At 39.5% G+C, this 18,370-nt stretch overlaps 1 protein-coding gene across 1 annotated transcript; it reads left to right on the top strand.

The window, feature by feature from the left end:
• The first annotated feature begins 1,729 nt into the window (after positions 1–1,729).
• Positions 1,730–2,289, top strand: LOC130731717 (uncharacterized). The gene is made up of 2 exons (XM_057583965.1): positions 1,730–1,812; positions 2,024–2,289. The coding sequence occupies exons 1-2, from the start codon at positions 1,752–1,754 to the stop codon at positions 2,269–2,271; spliced, it is 309 nt and encodes a 102-aa protein (XP_057439948.1). The 5' UTR covers positions 1,730–1,751; the 3' UTR covers positions 2,272–2,289.
• Positions 2,290–18,370: the final 16,081 nt, after the last annotated feature.

The following is an 18,370-nucleotide window of genomic DNA, read 5'->3' as shown; positions in this document are numbered from 1 at the left end:
TATTTTGCTTTTGATTTTTTTTTATTAAATTTAAAAGTTGAGCATAGGATATGTACCCAAGTTAAGTTGCAAAGCTATCACCGTGTTGAAAAGAAGACGACGCTAAAGATAATACGAATCGAAAGCCAAAGAAAGTTAATAAAAAACATAATAAACAAGCAATGAACTATCAAAAAAATCATCATCTTCATCCTTAGACATCATCTTCCTCATCTAGTAAAAACATAAAGTTGGATTTTATTCTGATCAAACAAAAGTTTCAAAGAAATGACTATATCTTGCCTCAAGCACCACCAAGATCTCAACTTAACCTATTTGAATAATAGGTCTCTCAATTGTCAATTCCATGGTTATGATCCCAACCTAGAAAGGCTTGAAGATCTTTTATTTTATGAGTAGAGTCAATAGGCACTCATTAGGGACAACCCCTTGTGGCCAAATAAAGAAAATTTGAGATGGTCGAAGACAAGGTTTACAAGATTGAGAGGCTGACCCTTTAGTACATGATACATGATAAAAATATCATGATCTAGAACACGAGTAAATTTTATGAAAGGAATTATTAAATTTTAAGTCAAATCATGATTAATTCTTTCATTATTATTTTTCCTTCACTAGGTTTTTATCCCACTGGGTTTTTCATAGTAAGGTTTTAACGAGACACATTCTTAAGGGATGCTCATCCAAGGGGGAGTGTTATGAATATTTGGATGCCCATCAGAGTTAAGAGTTCATGGGCTAGGCTCACATGTATACTGGTTCAACACTTCAAACTTAATATTATAAATACAAGGAAGTCTGCACCTAGCAGAGCATCCCCATCGGACTATTTCTCTATCTCTCATTGTTCTCTTCTCCTTTCTGTCTTACATGCTTACGCTTTATTCACAATAGTCAAGTCAATTTTGTCTAATATTTATATAAAAAATTGTATTTTATAATTAAGATTTACTGACTCATACTATTACTGTAGTATTTTCTAATAATTATATTGAACTTATTTTAATAATTATATTTTTATTGGTAAAAGTCGTTACTAACTAATGTTGAATTAATTTTAATATTTAATAAAATAATAATGAAATTATTGAATATTATATTTATTATTTGAATTTCATTATGAATTTTTTTTTTGGCATTTGACATAATTAGTGTTTGAATAAAAATAAATTATTCAATTTCATCCTATGTACTTTTTTTAAAAATGTATTACTTCAATATTTGTTAACATTTAAAAATATTTATAATATAAAATATCAAGGAAGAGATGAAATGAGCGTTTTGATCTGATTTTAGTAGGAGTAAAAGTTAGGTTAGTGTTAGTTTTAGGGTTAGAAATGAAATTAGGAAAAATTTGGGGGGATTAATTACAAATAAAATTATTTAGTTTTTTTTAAAAAAAGTATTTATTGTGAACCAAGAATAATATAAAATAATTTAATTACTTTTAATTTTTTTAAAAAAAACTTGACTGACAATTAGTTCTTTCATTAATACTTCATCACGTTTGTTATTACGTTTTATTACATATCAAATGTAATAATTATATATATTTCAATTTTCAAGTTTGAATGTTTGACAGTTGTCGTGCTACAATTATGGTTTACAAAAACTTAATAACGTCTTTATGTATATTTAATGCACGGTCATGGAAACATACCTCTCTCATTTTATATAAATGTCACAACATACACCTTGCAGTACTCAAACGAAGAAAATAATTTTAGCTTATAGAGCTAAGTAATCTAGAGATGGCTGTTGTTAGAAAACTTCTACCTTTTGTGAAAATAGCTTTCATCATTTTATTATTAGGTACATTCCATTTCATGATGTTCATTAATTTTTCAACTTTTTGCTCAAGGAATTCATATTCCAATGTTTAAATCTTGCTTTTGCTTTGTCGCGATTCGATCATTATATGTTTCTCCAGACTAGTGATGAAGTACAAAATCCAAAGAAACATATATGAAGTTACAACTATAGTTATTTATTTGTGGAGAACTAATCTAATTGTAATCTGCAGGTTACAAGAAAACGATGGTAGAGTCGGCTGGAATGGACGTTGTTGTGTGGGCGGGTAACAAAGATGCAAAGCTTCAATGTTGCGGTTACAACTATATAGGAAGGTGCATGCCTGAGTCTCCAGATGTAATCACTTGCAGAAACTTATGCAGGCAGAGCTCTTGTGGCATCCTACAATCCGGCGGCGCGTGCATGTTTAAGCCAGATGGCCCACATCCTTATCTTTGTTATTGTCCGTGTTCCCCATGATCAAATTTAAACAATTGACACAAGGGTTTCAATTGTATGTCCATATTATGCTATCTTAAAATAATAAAGTAGTAATATTTTATTTTTACTTTGCAATACTAGATTGACATCATTTTCTTTGTGATTTTTTAATTAATTAGTTTCATCTCATGCAAAAACCTATATTTTAAAATTAAATAAAACAGAAAATCATTTTTGAAATTTTAATCCAATAAAATATATTAAATTAAAAACTTGAGCATAGGATGTACCCAAGTTAAGTTACAAAGCTATCATCATGTTGAAAAGAGGACGACGCTAAAGATAATTCAAATCGAAAGCCAAAGAAAGGTGATAAAAAAAAATAAAAATCAATAACCAATAAGCAAGCAAAGAACTACCAGAAAAATATGTTGGATAATGGCATCCAATTAGCACTTGGTTTTGGACTCAATCAGCCTTGACTAGAATCTTAGCCGTTTCCAATCCTTTTTCCTTGTTTATTCTAATCACTATTATTATTTCAATTATAACATAACTATTAAAAGACATGTTTTGATGTTATAGGAAACGTTTTGGAAAAAGTCAATCATGATAACAGCTATTAATTGAGGCTTTTAATTATCATTATGGAAGATTCCACAACTACAATGAATTGAATCATACGGGTATATATATTTTGGTTGGCCTAGATAAGAGATGGAGAGAAAATAGTGGTTCTGAGAAATCTGAGCTGGTGGTCAACTTTGTTCTTGTAACACCCCGATTTCGGTGGCGTCACTTTAGTAACCAAAAAGAAAACTTAAGCGGAAAAACGTGAATATTTTTTTTTTCGATAATAATATAAACAAGATTGAAATAAATATAACGCAAATGCGAAAGACAACAGAACTAATATACAATATATATTACAGCCCCCGCTGTAAGTAACAACCTCGTCACGAGTAACCTCCAGTGACGGAAAAGAGAAGTGTAACGCCCGTAGGCAATATGTACAAACCATAAGGAAAGGTTGAGTGTCCGCAACTCACACCTTCAAAAATTGAGAATAAGTTAGCCCAGATGGCCTAAAACAAGACCTCCTAAATCCAACCAACTCTCTGTGATTCTTGTAAAGAAACCACACAAAAAGCTATAGGTGGGAAACTACCCTGTCCCCAAAGAAACAAATGACAGTCAGAGCTACGACTCTACTCCTACACTAATCCTATCTCGAGGAGCTCACACCAGAACTAAAACCTACGTGCTAGCATGATCGTCGTCTGAATCTGAATCCAGAACGACCAAGTCTATAAACACTATCCGTCCTCCCCTCGCAACCGCAATGCGCTCCGGTGCTGGACTCACGGGCTTTGGGCCCGAACCATGATCATCAATGATAGCAACGGTGGGTGAACTGGACTCCGAAGAAGTCACTCCCACGGGCTCCTCCTCTAAGGGGTCCTCATCCTCTGAAGATGACGGTGGTGGTGGTCCTCCTAATCCTGGTCCGCAGTGCACACCAGGTGGCAAGTTGAAGCTGACAGTGCATCTCCGCAGCACTCCTGACGTCAAGTGTCCTACCCTATCTACATGGTCCTCCATGATTCGCCCCGAATACGTCGCTCGATGGCTAGCGGGGTCGACCACCCACGACCCGGGGTCGTCCTGGTCGATTATCTCGTATCTAATCCCCCCCGAAGGGTGGACCGTTGTGAACCAATCCGCTATGGACATCTGACAAAGAGTGTTGTCCGCCAAAACACACACAGAAGACGCGAGGGTCAACTCCAAAGAATTATATAATTAATAAACCCAATAGGTACAGATAAGAGATAGCCACTTAGGCTTATAGCTAGGGATAACATCCTAGGGTTGCATATTCCATAATGAATGAAATCGACAGTAAATCACAATTAACATGCTCCAAGTAAGATTAACAAGTAACAATCACACTCAACAACTAAGTTAGTATGCATGTTGCATGAGATGCAAATGACGGTTAACCCAGTTAACCAAATGCATTCCGGAACGGATGGACATCAACGGATCAGCCCTAGCACCAGCCACGGTGGGACCATTTCGGCCCGCGTGCCTCTTACTCCAACAACAACGGTAGTCAGATCAGCCGTAACCCGTAGGTCTGCCATTTCGGTCTGCTACAAGAGTCGTCTACAAACGCTCTTACACGAAAATCCGGGTCTTATGACCATTTTGGAATCCGACGAGGTCCGGAGTACGTCCCGTGTTAATACCTCATTAATGTTGCATGAATGCAGGATGATTAGTCAAACAACGTCTCCGACCTCACTCGACACGTCGCCACGTGTTCTAGCTAAATTAATGTCTCTAAAAGCTTACCCTAAGGTAACAGTCGATTCTGCGACAAAAGACAACACTTCACAACAACACATAACTCATGATGATCTCCAAATCATCCGACTCATCTCAATCCGATGGTCAAAACTGCTCAACGAGCAAAGAGTATCACATACTCGGAAACTATCTGTTTCCCCGGACTTATCCCCAGGATAGTCCAACAACACAACTGCTCCCAGAGCACAAGAGTATCAACATACTCAAAAACTCATCAACATACTCAACACTGGGATCCGACGACACTTCTCGTTTTCCAAAACTAAGATTTGACTTCCAAGCCTTCCTTTCGAGATTGTTATCATTACTTAAAGATTTAGAGGTTGTTTAATGTCTTATGAATTTTCCTTATAAAATAAATTCCATTTTGTCTTATCGCAAATCTTATAAATTTTCAGGATCTCCTAATCCCAAATCACTTCCAGAGAATGTCTCGATCCACTAAACAAAAACAAGGCCCGAACCTCGTTCGTCCTATCAAACTTTCTCAAAACTCTCAAAATAAAATCGGCATGACCTGCCTGCTATTCTCACTATACAGAATCACAGATATCATTGAAAAGGCATAATCAAATCAGCACAATCAACCAACATGTCATATATCAACATATTCTCAAATAACTACATAGCACTTAGCATATAAAGCATGCATCACACATCCTAGATTACCCACATAGCACATAGCATGTAAGTCAATCTCAAAAACATTCAGTAGATGAATCATCTACATTGTCAGCCGAAGCTTCAGAAAACATTTTTCCAATCAAACACAAACAAGTGCATAAACAGTAAATCAATGTCGAAAGCATCGACCCTAAGCATTAACTAAGGATTCAGTGAGTAGCCCTCACCTGAAGATTCTCCAGGATGGTCCTCTAGCTCTTCCTCACAAGCAAAGCCTTGCTCTTCAGGAAATTCCTCAAAAGCACCTTTGAAGTAAAACCACAGAATTCTATCAAAATCTATCGGAAACTAAGCTATCGATACTCACTAAGGTTACACGAAGTAGTACATACTCCGAGGTACGATAATCTAGCGCGAAAGGACAAGTTTTTGAAAAAGGAATTTTCCTCTTCCCCCCTTAGAGTGCTCTGCCACTATTGGTAATTGTGGGGTTCGATTTTTCTTCGATCAAACTTGGTTCCTATGCTATCATTAGCCGTAACTAAGGGTATTCTAAACTCGGAAAAATTATCGGATCAAAAACTGTCGCAGGGGTATTTTGGTCACTATTTTTAACTTAGAATTTCAAAACTGAAATCCCAAAAAGCAAATTGGATGGGGACATCACCAACGACGTTTATGACAACTAATCCTACTAGCACTAAGCTAAGGCGATAGTTTTCAGTCCAAAGGACGAAGCTTTACCCCAAAATGGGTATTTTAAGCAGAATTGAAACTCGACGGTAGTTTTTCGAGAATCGACGCAGTATTATTAGCTAGATATGCTCAGGAGCACGTAGGGAAGATGTTTAGAATCAAAAATGAAGTATTCAGGATAGTTTTGCAAAAACCTCAAAACTATGAGCATAGAAAGACATAGAGAAAAGCTATGGAAAAGACGATCAGAGGTAAGGATTAGCGACTATACCTCGGTACCTTGAAGTAGCAACTGTTGGATCAACGATCAAGCAAGGAATGAACAAAAACTCTTCTTCCTCTTCCTCTTAGCAAACTCGCGGCCCTTGGAGAGAAAATGGGTAAGATTTTGTGATTTTTCTCTTCTTTCTTGCTATATATAGAGGATGGAAAATCGCGGGAAAATGAAAGTTTCGCGATTCCGATTTTTCCAACTTCATTCTCCGTGAATTCTAAGATATGTTTTGGCGAAAGAATTCCAAAACTAAAAAGAGGTTTCCTTGTATTTTTGGCGACTAATGCAAAATCGGTATAAAACTATTTTACCCGATAAGTTACTTTTTGCATCGAATGTCGGAATAGAAAACTTCCTTCTGAAGAAAGATTGAAATCATCAAGAGAAATGGGTGTACGCGTGTAGAATCTTCATTTGAAGCTTCGAATAAAGAAAGTCTTCATCATCGGTTGATTCTAGGGTTTTTGAACTATCAGGGTTTTAGTTTCGGCAAACTTTCGATGATTGGAATCAGACGTTCGTAGATCCTAGAGTTTCGCCTTGAAACGATTGTCATATATGGAATAAGAGAAGTTCTAACATTTCTCTGAAGATTTTTGGAATAAGTTCCCATCGTGTCTATAAGTGAAAACTAGCTATTTACTAGGGTTTCGCCCTAGGTTTAAGCGTATATCGATCGTGCTATAACTTTTATCGATTCTGATACAATCCTTAGACTTTTCCTGAACTTTCTCCTTCATAAATTTATTTCATTTAGTAAACTCTTGTTCAGGTTTCCTTTCACGATACATCAACCCTAATCGTGAATAAGAAGTTTATTCACTTAGCATAAACTGAAAAACTTGGGCCTTACATTACTACCCTCCAAAAAGAAAGTTTCGACCTCGAAACTTAAGGGTCAGTAAAAAGTTCCGGATACTGTTCTTGAATCTTCTCCTTCACCTCCCATGTCGCATCACCGGTGTCTTTGTTCCAAATGACTTTCACTAACTCGATCTCTTTTCCTCTCAACTGCTTTATCCTGGTGTCACCAATGCTAATTGGCGGTGTCTCGAAAGACAGATCATCCTTCAACTCAATGTCATCCAGCTCGATAACATGTGTCGGATCCGCAATATATTTCCTCAGTTGTGACACGTGGAATACGTCATGAATGTTCGATAGAAATGAAGGTAGTGCAATCTGATAAGCGACTGGTCCTATTCGACGAGTGATCTGATACGGTCCAATAAACTTCGGCGTAAGTTTCTTTGACTTGATTGCTCGACCAACTCCCGTAGTCTGAGTAACTCGCAGAAATACATGATCTCCTTCTTCAAATTCCAGAGTTCTGCACCTTTGATCTGCATAACTCTTCTGTCTACTCTGAGAAGTCTTCATCTTCTCTCTGATCTGCTTGATCTTCTCAGTTGTCTGTTGCAGAAGTTCTGGTCCTACTAACAGATTTTCTCCATTTTGATACCAACATAAAGGTGTTCTACACTTGCGGCCATACAAAGCCTCATACGGTGCCATACCTATGGTCGTATGAAAACTATTGTTGTATGTGAACTCGATCAATGGCAATAGGCTATCCCAACTGCCCTTGTTGTCTAACACGCATGCTCGTAGCAAATCCTCCAATGATTGGATAGTCCTCTCAGTCTGTCCATCAGTCTGCGGATGATAAGCAGAACTTAGTCTCAGCCTCGTTCCCAAAGCCTCTTGAAGAGCTCCCCAAAAATGTGAAGTAAACTTCGGGTCTCGATCGGAAACAATACTTGTTGGCACTCCATGAAGTCGTACAATCTCAGCTATATAAATCTCTGATAGTTTCTCCACGTTGTACGTAGTCCTCACAGGTATAAAATGAGCCAACTTAGTCAATCGATCCACTATTACCCAAATAGAATCATATCCTTTCTGAGTTCTCGGCAAAGCCACGACGAAATCCATCGATATGCTATCCCATTTCCATTCTGGTACATCTAAGCTTTGTAGCATACCTGAAGATTTCTGATGTTCCACCTTTGCCTTCTGACATGTCAAACATGCAGCCACATACTCCGCCACTTGTCTTTTCATTCCTGGCCACCAAAAATTCATCTTCAAGTCCTGATACATCTTTTTCATTCCAGGATGAATGCTTAACTTACTCTTGTGACCTTCGTCCATAATCAACCTCCTCAAGTCAGGGTTGTTAGGTACGCAAACTCTATCCTTACACCGTAGGATATTGTCACTTCCTACCTTGAATTCTGGGTCTTTACCTTGACTTACCAAATTCCTTTTCCCGAGCAGAAACTCATCTTGTAACTGTTGGTCTCGGATTTCTTCCATCAATCCATTGGCAATTCTGATCATTCCGAACTTCAGTTCTCCTTCGGATAATCTCACATCTAAGCTCAAATCTCAGAATTGTTCCAGCAGTTGAAGCTCCTTAACCATCATCGACGAGATATGCATCTTCCTGCTCAAGGCATCAGCAACAACATTCGCCTTTCCAGGATGATATTGCAGAGTAAACTCGTAATCTTTGAGAAATTCCATCCACCGACGTTGTCTCATGTTCAGCTCCTTCTGCTCAAACAAGTACTTCAAGCTCTTATGATCACTGAATATGGTGAAATTACATCCATATAGGTGATGTCTCCAAATCTTCAGTGCAAATACGATTGCAGCTAGCTCTAAGTCATGAGTTGGATAATTCTTCTCATGAACCTTCAATTGTCGTGAAGCATAAGCAACTACCTTCCGATGTTGCATCAGCACACATCCCAAACCTTGATGCGAAGCGTCACAATACACTTCATACGGTTCCTCTGGTTGCGGTAGAACGAGTACAGGTGACGTCGTCAAACGTTCCTTCATCGTCTGAAAACTAGTTTCGCACGCTTCAGTCCATGCAAAAGGTTGATCCTTCCTCGTGAGTTGTGTCAAAGGTCCAACGATCTTGGCGAAATTCTCGATAAAGCGACGATAATATCCCGCCAAACCAACGAAACTCCTAATACCGTCTTTGGCCGTTCCCACGACAATACGGTCTCTACCTTTGCTGGGTCCACAGCTATACCCTCCTTAGAGATCACATGGCCTAAGAATTTTACTTCTTCAAGCCAAAATTCGCACTTAGAAGGATTGGCGTACAACTCCTTCTCCCTCAGCACTTGTAAAACCTGACGCAAGTGCCCTTCATGTTCCACAACATTCTTTGAGTAGATCAGAATATCGTCGATAAACACCACGACGAACCGATCCAAGAATGTATGGAAAGTCCTATTCATGTAGTCCATGAATATTGCAGGTGCATTTGTCACCCCAAATGGCATCACTAAGTACTCGTAGTGTCCATAACGGGTTCTGAATGCCGTCTTCTGGATATCCTCTGTCTTCACTCTGATTTGATGATAACCCGACTTTAGATCGATCTTCGAGAATATCGCAGCTCCTCGCAGTTGATCCATCAAATCATCAATTCTAGGTAACGGATACCTATTCTTGACAGTTACCTTGTTCAATTGTCGGTAATCGACACATAATCTCGATTTTCCGTCCTTCTTCTTCACTAATAAGACTGGCGCTCCCCAAGGTGAAACGCTTGGTCGGATAAATCCCTTCGACAGAAGATCTTCTAGTTGGGACTTCAATTCCACTAGCTCCGCAGGTGCCATACGATATGGTGCAATCGAAATTGGCCCTGTTCCTGGTACGATGTCAATAGCAAACTCAATGTCGCGTACAGGCGGCAATCCAGGTACATCGCCAGGAAAAACATCCGTGAATTCCTTCACCACCGGAATACTGTCAACTTCCGGATTCCCTTTACTCTCCAAGCTCAGCAAAACGGAATACTCTTGAGATCCCCCGTTCAAAGAGACGCTAATGTGATTGGCAGATAGATATTCGGAAAGAACCGAATCAGGAAATACCACTCTCTTTCAGTTGCAGTCCAAAAGACAATGATAGTGGGACAACCAATCCATTCCTAGGATAACGTCTAGGTTCTTAAGAGTTAGGCATACTAAGTTAGCATGGTAGACTCTATTGTTATATGTTACCGAACAGTACATACATGCTGTATTAGCAAGTAGAGTTTTGGCAGGAGTGGTAACTATAAGATCGAAGCTCAAAGCAGTAATAGGAAGTCTTAATCTGATCGCACATTCTCTAGAGATAAATGAATGCGTTGCACCGGAATCAAAAAGTACGGATAGGAGATTACCGTCAATCTCGCAGTCTCCCCTGATCAGCCCATCGACTCCCTCAGTATCATCACCATCCATGGTGTAGACTCTCGCCTTTGCAGCAGGACGCTTTCCTCGAGCAGTGTTGACGGTTGGTTCCGCCTTTGGTACCCTGCACTGTGCAGCAGTATGCCCCAACTTGTTACAGTTGTAGCATTGAGGTCTCGTGTCGGGACAAGCACGAGCAAAGTGCCCCGGCTTCCCACACTTGAAACAGGTCAACTCCCTGTTCTGAGTCTGATCTCCAGAACCACCAGCAGCACCCACCATGGGCCTGTAAGATCCTGAAGCAAACCCCCTCCCAGCAGGACGTTGATACGGCCTCCTGTTCTGAAATTTTCCTCTGTTCTGAAAATTCTGAGAGCCCGACCTCATCGGCCCTCCAGTTCCAGCCCGGTTTAGCCTCCGGTTCTTCATCAGTTCCACTTCCGTGGCTTTCTCAACCAAAGATTGGAATCGCATGATTCCCAGCGGCCTCACTGAGTCCTCAATATCAGGCCTCAGTCCATTAACAAAGCGCTTGCACATATAACGCTCATTCACATGATCATGAAAGAATTGAAAATGCTTCGCCAAAGATTCCAGCTTCGAAGCAAACTCCGGTACAGACATACCTCCTTGACGGAGTGTCAGAAATTGTGACTCCCGCTCATCCCGGGCACTTGTTGGAAAGTATTTCTCCAAGAATGCCATCCGAAAGGAGTTCTAGTTGATCTCCTCATGGTTATCTTCCATAATCCCCCTGGTGCCCTTCCACCAGTACTCAGCATCACCGAGCAGCAGATAAGTTGCCATACCCAACTTGGCACCCTCAGCAGTTTGTAGCACACCAAATATCTTCTCGATCTCCTGAATCCAGAGATCCGCTTTGTCTGGGTCAGTACCACCCGAGAACTTTGGTGGATCATGTCTCCTGAAATCATTGAGTCCCTTGTTTTGGTCGAGAGTTACTTCCCTCTGACGCTGATGTTGTTCACGTGCTTCCTCAGCAGCACGCCTCATAGCACTATCGTTCGCTTGCACTGTCACAGCTTGGGCCATAGTGGCCATCATCTCAGCTAACTGGTTAGTATTCACCATATTCTGTTAAGTGAAACAAACAGTTAGTACTTATCATAAGATAACATCTAACATAACTATACAATATGATTAAGCAATAACTTCAATCAATTCTAAGCGAAAAATCGCTTGCAGACAATCAGTTTTCACTCTTTGCAGAGTCACACAACCTAGCACAGAAGACCTATTCCCCAACAACTCCCGAAAGACTCGACCGTGCTCTGATACCACAATGTAACACCCCGATTTCAGTGGCGTCACTTTAGTAACCAAAAAGAAAACTTAAGCGGAAAAACGTGAATATTTTTTTTTTCGATAATAATATAAACAAGACTGAAATAAATATAACGCAAATGCGAAAGACAACAGAACTAATATACAATATATATTACAACCCCCGCTGTAAGTAACAACCTCGTCACTGTAAGATCAAGTTTTGATCTAGTAGTACAACTCTATATTTTGATGATTACAAGTTAACCTTTTGATATGAACAATTGTGGTACTCTAACGTGTTTTTCTGAGTGTGCTATTTACAGGCTCTGACCTTCTATTCAATCTCACACAAATCAGAAGCACTGTGCTAAAAGAGTGTCCCAAACAACGCTTTCGTATTCACCATGTTCAGTATGAACAGTGGAAAAGCTTCAGAAGTTCTGAAGTTATACAAACTCTGATGTGGACTCAGTCACTAGAAGTTCTGAAGATCCAGAAGTTCTGATAACCAAGAAACACTGAAGGTTCAGATGTTTTGATGGTATAGAAGACTCTGAAGATCCAGAAGCTGAATAGTGGAAACTCTGATGTCCAGAAGCAAGAAACTCTGATGACCATGTACTTCCCTCTGAGTTCAGAATCAGAAGATACAACGGTCAGAGGATCTGTGCTTTCCCTCTGACTCTGATCAACCGGCTTCACAAGTTCCAACATGAAGCATTCCCCTGATCAGAAGTCTCCTAGGTTTAAAGGTCAAGTCACTATCCAAGTACAAAAGCAACTGTACCATCCTGACGACCTACCTAACGTTCTCAGCCACAGCAGAAGCTGGAATTTCCAGAACTGCCCTCCAACGGTAGCATTTCCCATGCAACGTTCAACCCTAATCCTTGGAGTATAAATAGAGGCTGAAGGTTGAAAGAAGCGGCTAGAAGCATTCATATACGCGCAAGACATATTCAAATCCTTCTAAGCTTTCTTTCATCTTGAATTTCATTGTGTTTACTACAAGCTTTTTAGAAGCACTTTATTTGTAAACAAGAACTTCTTATACAGTTGTATAGTTTGCCTTTAGGAGATCAAGGTTGATCGGATCCTAGAGAAGACTAAGAGAGTGAATCTTAGTGTGAGCTAAGTCAGTGTATTGTTAGTCACTTGTAGGTTTCAAGTGCAGTTGTAACACATACCTGATTAGTGGATTGCCTTCATTCTAAGAAGGAATAAATCACCTTAACGGGTGGACTGGATTAGCTTGAGTGATTTATCAAGTGAACCAGGATAAAATCCTTGTGTGCTTTTCTATCTCCTATCTTTAGCACTTAGTTCTCGAAAATATTTGTTAAAATCTTTAAGGTGGAAGTTTTATATTGAAAACGTTATTCAACCCCCCCCCCCTTTCTACCGTTTTTCATACCTTCAATTGGTATCAGAGCGCAAGTTCTGATTACCACACCTAAAAGTGTTCAGTGATCCGGGCCGGTGTGAAAAACAATGGCTACCACCAGTGAAACACAGAAAGATGGATACAATGCAAAGCCTCCCATGTTCGACGGTCAAAGGTTCGAATACTGGAAAGATAGACTTGAAAGTTTCTTTCTGGGTTTTGATGCAGATCTCTGGGATATTATCGTGGATGGCTATGAGCGTCCAGTTGATGCAGATGGCAAGAAGATCCCAAGGTCAGAGATGACTGCAGATCAAAAGAAGCTGTACTCACAACATTACAAAGCAAGAGCAATTCTTCTAAGTGCTATTTCTTATGAAGAGTACCAGAAGATTACAGATCGTGAGTTTGCAAAAGGCATTTTTGAATCTCTGAAGATGTCTCATGAAGGAAACAAGAAAGTCAAAGAATCAAAGACATTGTCTTTGATCCAAAAGTATGAATCCTTCATCATGGAGCCAAATGAGTCCATTGAGGAAATGTTCTCCAGATTTCAGTTGATTGTAGCTGGCATACGACCTCTCAACAAGAGCTACACAACAAAAGATGATGTCATAAGGGTTCTCAGGAGTCTTCCTGAAAGCTAGATGCCCTTAATGACATCAATAGAGCTCACTAGAGATGTCGAGAGTATGAGTTTAGAGGAACTCATCAGCATTTTGAAATGTCATGAGCTGAAGCGCTCTGAGATGCAGAATCTAAGGAAAAAAATCTATAGCCTTAAAATCCAAATCTGAGAAGGCTGAAAAGTCAAAAGCTCTCCAAGCTGAAGTAGAAGAATCTGAAGAAGCATCAGAAGATTCTGATGAAGATGAGCTGACTCTGATCTCCAAGAGACTCAACCGCATCTGGAAGCACAAGCAGAGCAAGTATAGAGGCTCTGGTAAGGCCAAAGGAAAGTATGAGTCTTCAGGCCAGAAGAAGTCATCAATCAAGGAAGTCACATGTTTCGAGTGCAAGGAATCTGGGCACTACAAGAGTGACTGTCCAAAGTTGAAGAAGGACAAGAAGCCAAAGAAGAACTTTAAGACAAAGAAGAGTCTGATGGTGACTTTTGATGAATCAGAGTCAGAGGATGTTGACTCTGATGGTGAAGTCCAAGGACTCATGGCTATTGTCAAAGACAAAGGAGCAGAGTCAAAGGATGTTGTTGACTCTGACTCAGAGTCAGAAGGAGATTCCAAATCAGACGATGAAAATGAGGTATTTGCTTCCTTCTCAACCTCTGAACTGAAGCATGCTTTGTCTGATATCATGGATAAGTATAACTCCTTATTGTCTAAGCATAAAAAGTTGAAAAAGAACTTATCTGCTGCTTCTAAGACTCCTTCTGAACATGAGAAAATTATTTCTGACTTGAAAAATGACAATCATGCTTTGGTGAACTCTAACTCTGTGCTTAAGAACCAGATTGCTAAGTTAGAAGAAATAGTTGCTTGTGATGCCTCTGATTGTAGAAATGAATATAAGTATGAAAAGTCTTTTCAAAGATTCCTAGCTAAGAGCGTAGATAGAAGCTTAATGGCTTCAATGATCTATGGCGTAAGCAGAAATGGAATGCATGGCATTGGCTATTCTAAACCAATTAGAAATGAGCCTACTGTGTCTAAAGCTAAATCCTTATATGAATGCTTTGTTCCCTCTGGTACCATATTGCCTGATCCTTTACCTACTGAAGCTGCTAAACCCCCTCTTAAAAAGGGATCTTTCTCCATGTCTAAATATCATGCAAAAATTCCTTTAAAATATCATGTTGAGACACCCAAGGTGATCAGAACCTCAGGGGTAACTAACAAGAAAGGATCCAGAAAGTGGGTACCTAAGGACAAGATTATCTATGTTGCAGATATCCTTGATAGCTCCACTGAAACACCAATCATTGTATCTGGACAGTGGATGCTCGCGTCACATGACGGGAGAAAGGCGTATGTTCCAAGAGCTAAAACTTAAGCCTGGAGGCGAAGTTGGCTTTGGTGGAAATGAAAAGGGTAAAATTGTTGGTACTGGTACTATTTGTGTAGATAGTAGTCCATGCATTGATAATGTGTTATTAGTAGACGGCTTAACTCATAACTTATTGTCTATAAGTCAATTAGCTGACAAGGGTTATGGTGTTATTTTCAATCAAAAGTCTTGCAGGGCTGTAAGTCAGATCGATGGCTCTGTTTTGTTTAACAGCAAGAGAAAGAACAACATTTATAAGATCAGATTATCTGAGTTGGAGGCTCAGAATGTGAAGTGCCTTCTTTCTGTTAATGAAGAGCAGTGGGTATGGCATAGACGGTTAGGGCATGCCAGTATGAGAAAGATTTCTCAGCTGAGTAAGCTAAACCTTGTCAGGGGCTTACCCACTCTGAAGTTTTCTTCAGACGCTCTTTGTGAAGCATGTCAGAAAGGAAAATTCACTAAAGTCCCTTTCAAGGCAAAGAATATTGTCTCAACCTCAAGGCCGTTAGAATTTCTGCATATCGACCTGTTTGGACCAGTGAAAACTGAGTCTATAGGTGGCAAGAGATATGGGATGGTCATCGTTGACGACTATAGCCGCTGGAAATGGGTAAAATTTCTAACCCGCAAGGATGAGTCTCATGCTGTGTTCTCTACCTTCATAGCCCAAGTGCAAAATGAGAAGGCTTGTAGGATTGTGCGTGTCAGAAGTGACCATGGTGGAGAGTTTGAGAATGACAAGTTTGAGAGTCTGTTTGATTCCTATGGAATTGCACATGATTTCTCTTGTCCCAGAACTCCTCAACAAAATGGTGTTGTTGAGAGGAAGAACAGAACTCTTCAGGAGATGGCTAGAACCATGCTCCAAGAAACTGGCATGGCTAAGCACTTTTGGGCAGAGGCAGTAAACACAGCGTGTTACATTCAGAACAGAATCTCTGTGAGACCAATTCTGAATAAGACTCCTTATGAATTGTGGAAGAATATAAAACCCAACATTTCTTACTTTCATCCTTTTGGTTGTGTTTGTTATGTTCTTAACACTAAGGATAGATTGCATAAATTTTATGCTAAGTCTTCTAAATGTCTATTACTTGGTTACTCTGAGAGATCTAAAGGTTTTAGATTCTATAACTCTGATGCTAAGACTATTGAAGAATCTATTCATGTTAGATTTGACGATAAGCTTGACTCTGACCAGTCAAAGCTAGTTGAGAAATTTGCAGATTTAAGCATTAATGTTTCTTACAAAGGCCAAGCTCCAGAGGAAGCTGAGCCAGAGGAAGATGATCCAGAAGAAGAAGCTGGTCCCTCTGATTCACAACCTCAGAAGAAAAGCAGAATCATTGCATCACATCCTAAGGAATTGATTCTGGGCAACAAAGATGAACCAGTCAGAACCAGATCAGCCTTCAGACCTTCTGAAGAGACCCTGCTCAGTCTGAAAGGATTGGTGTCTCTAATTGAACCCAAGTCCATAGATGAAGCTCTTCAGGACAAGGATTGGATTCTGGCTATGGAAGAAGAATTGAATCAATTCTCCAAGAATGATGTTTGGAGCTTAGTGAAGAAGCCTCAAAGTGTTCATGTAATTGGAACCAAATGGGTGTTCAGAAACAAGTTGAATGAGAAAGGAGATGCAGTCAGAAACAAGGCAAGGCTAGTTGCTCAAGGCTACAGTCAGCAGGAAGGAATTGACTACACTGAAAAATTTGCTCCAGTTGCTAGACTAGAAGCAATCAGACTATTGATCTCTTTCTCAGTGAATCACAACATAGTTCTTCATCAGATGGATGTTAAGAGTGCCTTCCTAAATGGCTACATATCAGAGGAAGTCTATGTTCATCAACCCCCAGGTTTTGAAGATGAGAAGAATCCAGACCATGTGTTCAAACTAAAGAAATCTCTCTATGGTCTGAAGCAAGCTCCCAGAGCATGGTATGAGAGACTCAGCTCATTCCTTCTGGAAATTGAGTTTGTAAGGGGTAAAGTAGATACAACTCTCTTTTGTAAAACTTACAAAGATGATATCTTAATTGTGCAAATCTATGTTGATGATATAATATTTGGCTCTGCTAATCAATCTCTATGCAAAGAATTTTCTAAGATGATGCAGGCTGAATTTGAGATGAGTATGATGGGAGAATTAAAGTACTTTCTGGGAATACAAGTTGATCAAACACCAGAAGGAACATATATCCATCAAAGCAAGTACACTAAAGAACTTCTGAAGAAGTTCAACATGCTGGAATCTACAGTGGCCAAGACTCCAATGCATCCTACATGCATTTTGGAGAAAGAAGATGCAAGTGGTAAAGTGTGTTAGAAGCTCTACCGTGGTATGATAGGTTCACTTCTATACTTAACTGCATCTAGGCCAGATATATTATTTAGTGTTCATTTATGTGCTCGTTTCCAATCAGATCCAAGGGAAACCCACTTAACTGCTGTTAAGAGGATCCTAAGGTATCTGAAAGGCACCACTAACCTTGGCTTGATGTATAAGAAAACATCAGAGTATAAGCTTTCAGGTTATTGTGATGCTGATTATGCTGGAGATAGAACAGAGAGAAAAAGTACTTCTGGAAATTGTCAATTTCTGGGAAGTAATCTAGTCTCATGGGCAAGCAAGAGGCAATCAACCATCGCACTATCCACTGCAGAGGCAGAATATATCTCAGCAGCAATATGCAGCACTCAGATGCTCTGGATGAAACATCAGCTGGAGGACTATCAGATCCTTGAGAGCAATATCCCAATCTATTGTGATAACACTGCTGCAATCTCATTGAGTAAGAATCCTATCTTACATTCAAGGGCAAAGCATATTGAGGTAAAGTATCACTTCATTAGAGATTATGTACAGAAGGGCGTACTTCTTCTGAAGTTTGTTGATACTGACCATCAATAAGCAGATATCTTTACAAAGCCCTTAGCAGAGGATAGATTTAATTTTATTCTGAAAAATCTGAACATGAACTTTTGTCCAGAGTGAAGATGGATCAGAACCTCTGACTATGATACTTCTTGATTAGAAGATGTCTAGTCCAGAAGGTAACTCAATCAGAGTGTGTGTACCCATTGGTACTGACTCTGAAGCTGAGACAGTAAACGTGTGTCAGTATCTCTGATGCATAGTTCCTTGTGCCCGTGTGACAGTCTGTCATAATGTGTGTAGATGTGCTTCTCTCCTGTGTGTGATACGTGTATTTACTGTTACCATGATGTCTTTAATTTTTAACCATTGATTTTAATCTACTTTTTGAATCAACAACGGTTATT

Source organism: Lotus japonicus, chromosome 1 (genome assembly GCF_012489685.1).
Source record: "Lotus japonicus ecotype B-129 chromosome 1, LjGifu_v1.2".
Classification (NCBI taxonomy): domain Eukaryota; kingdom Viridiplantae; phylum Streptophyta; class Magnoliopsida; order Fabales; family Fabaceae; genus Lotus; species Lotus japonicus.
Note: the sequence above shows the minus strand (reverse complement) of the source record. Positions and strands in the feature narration are given on the sequence as shown.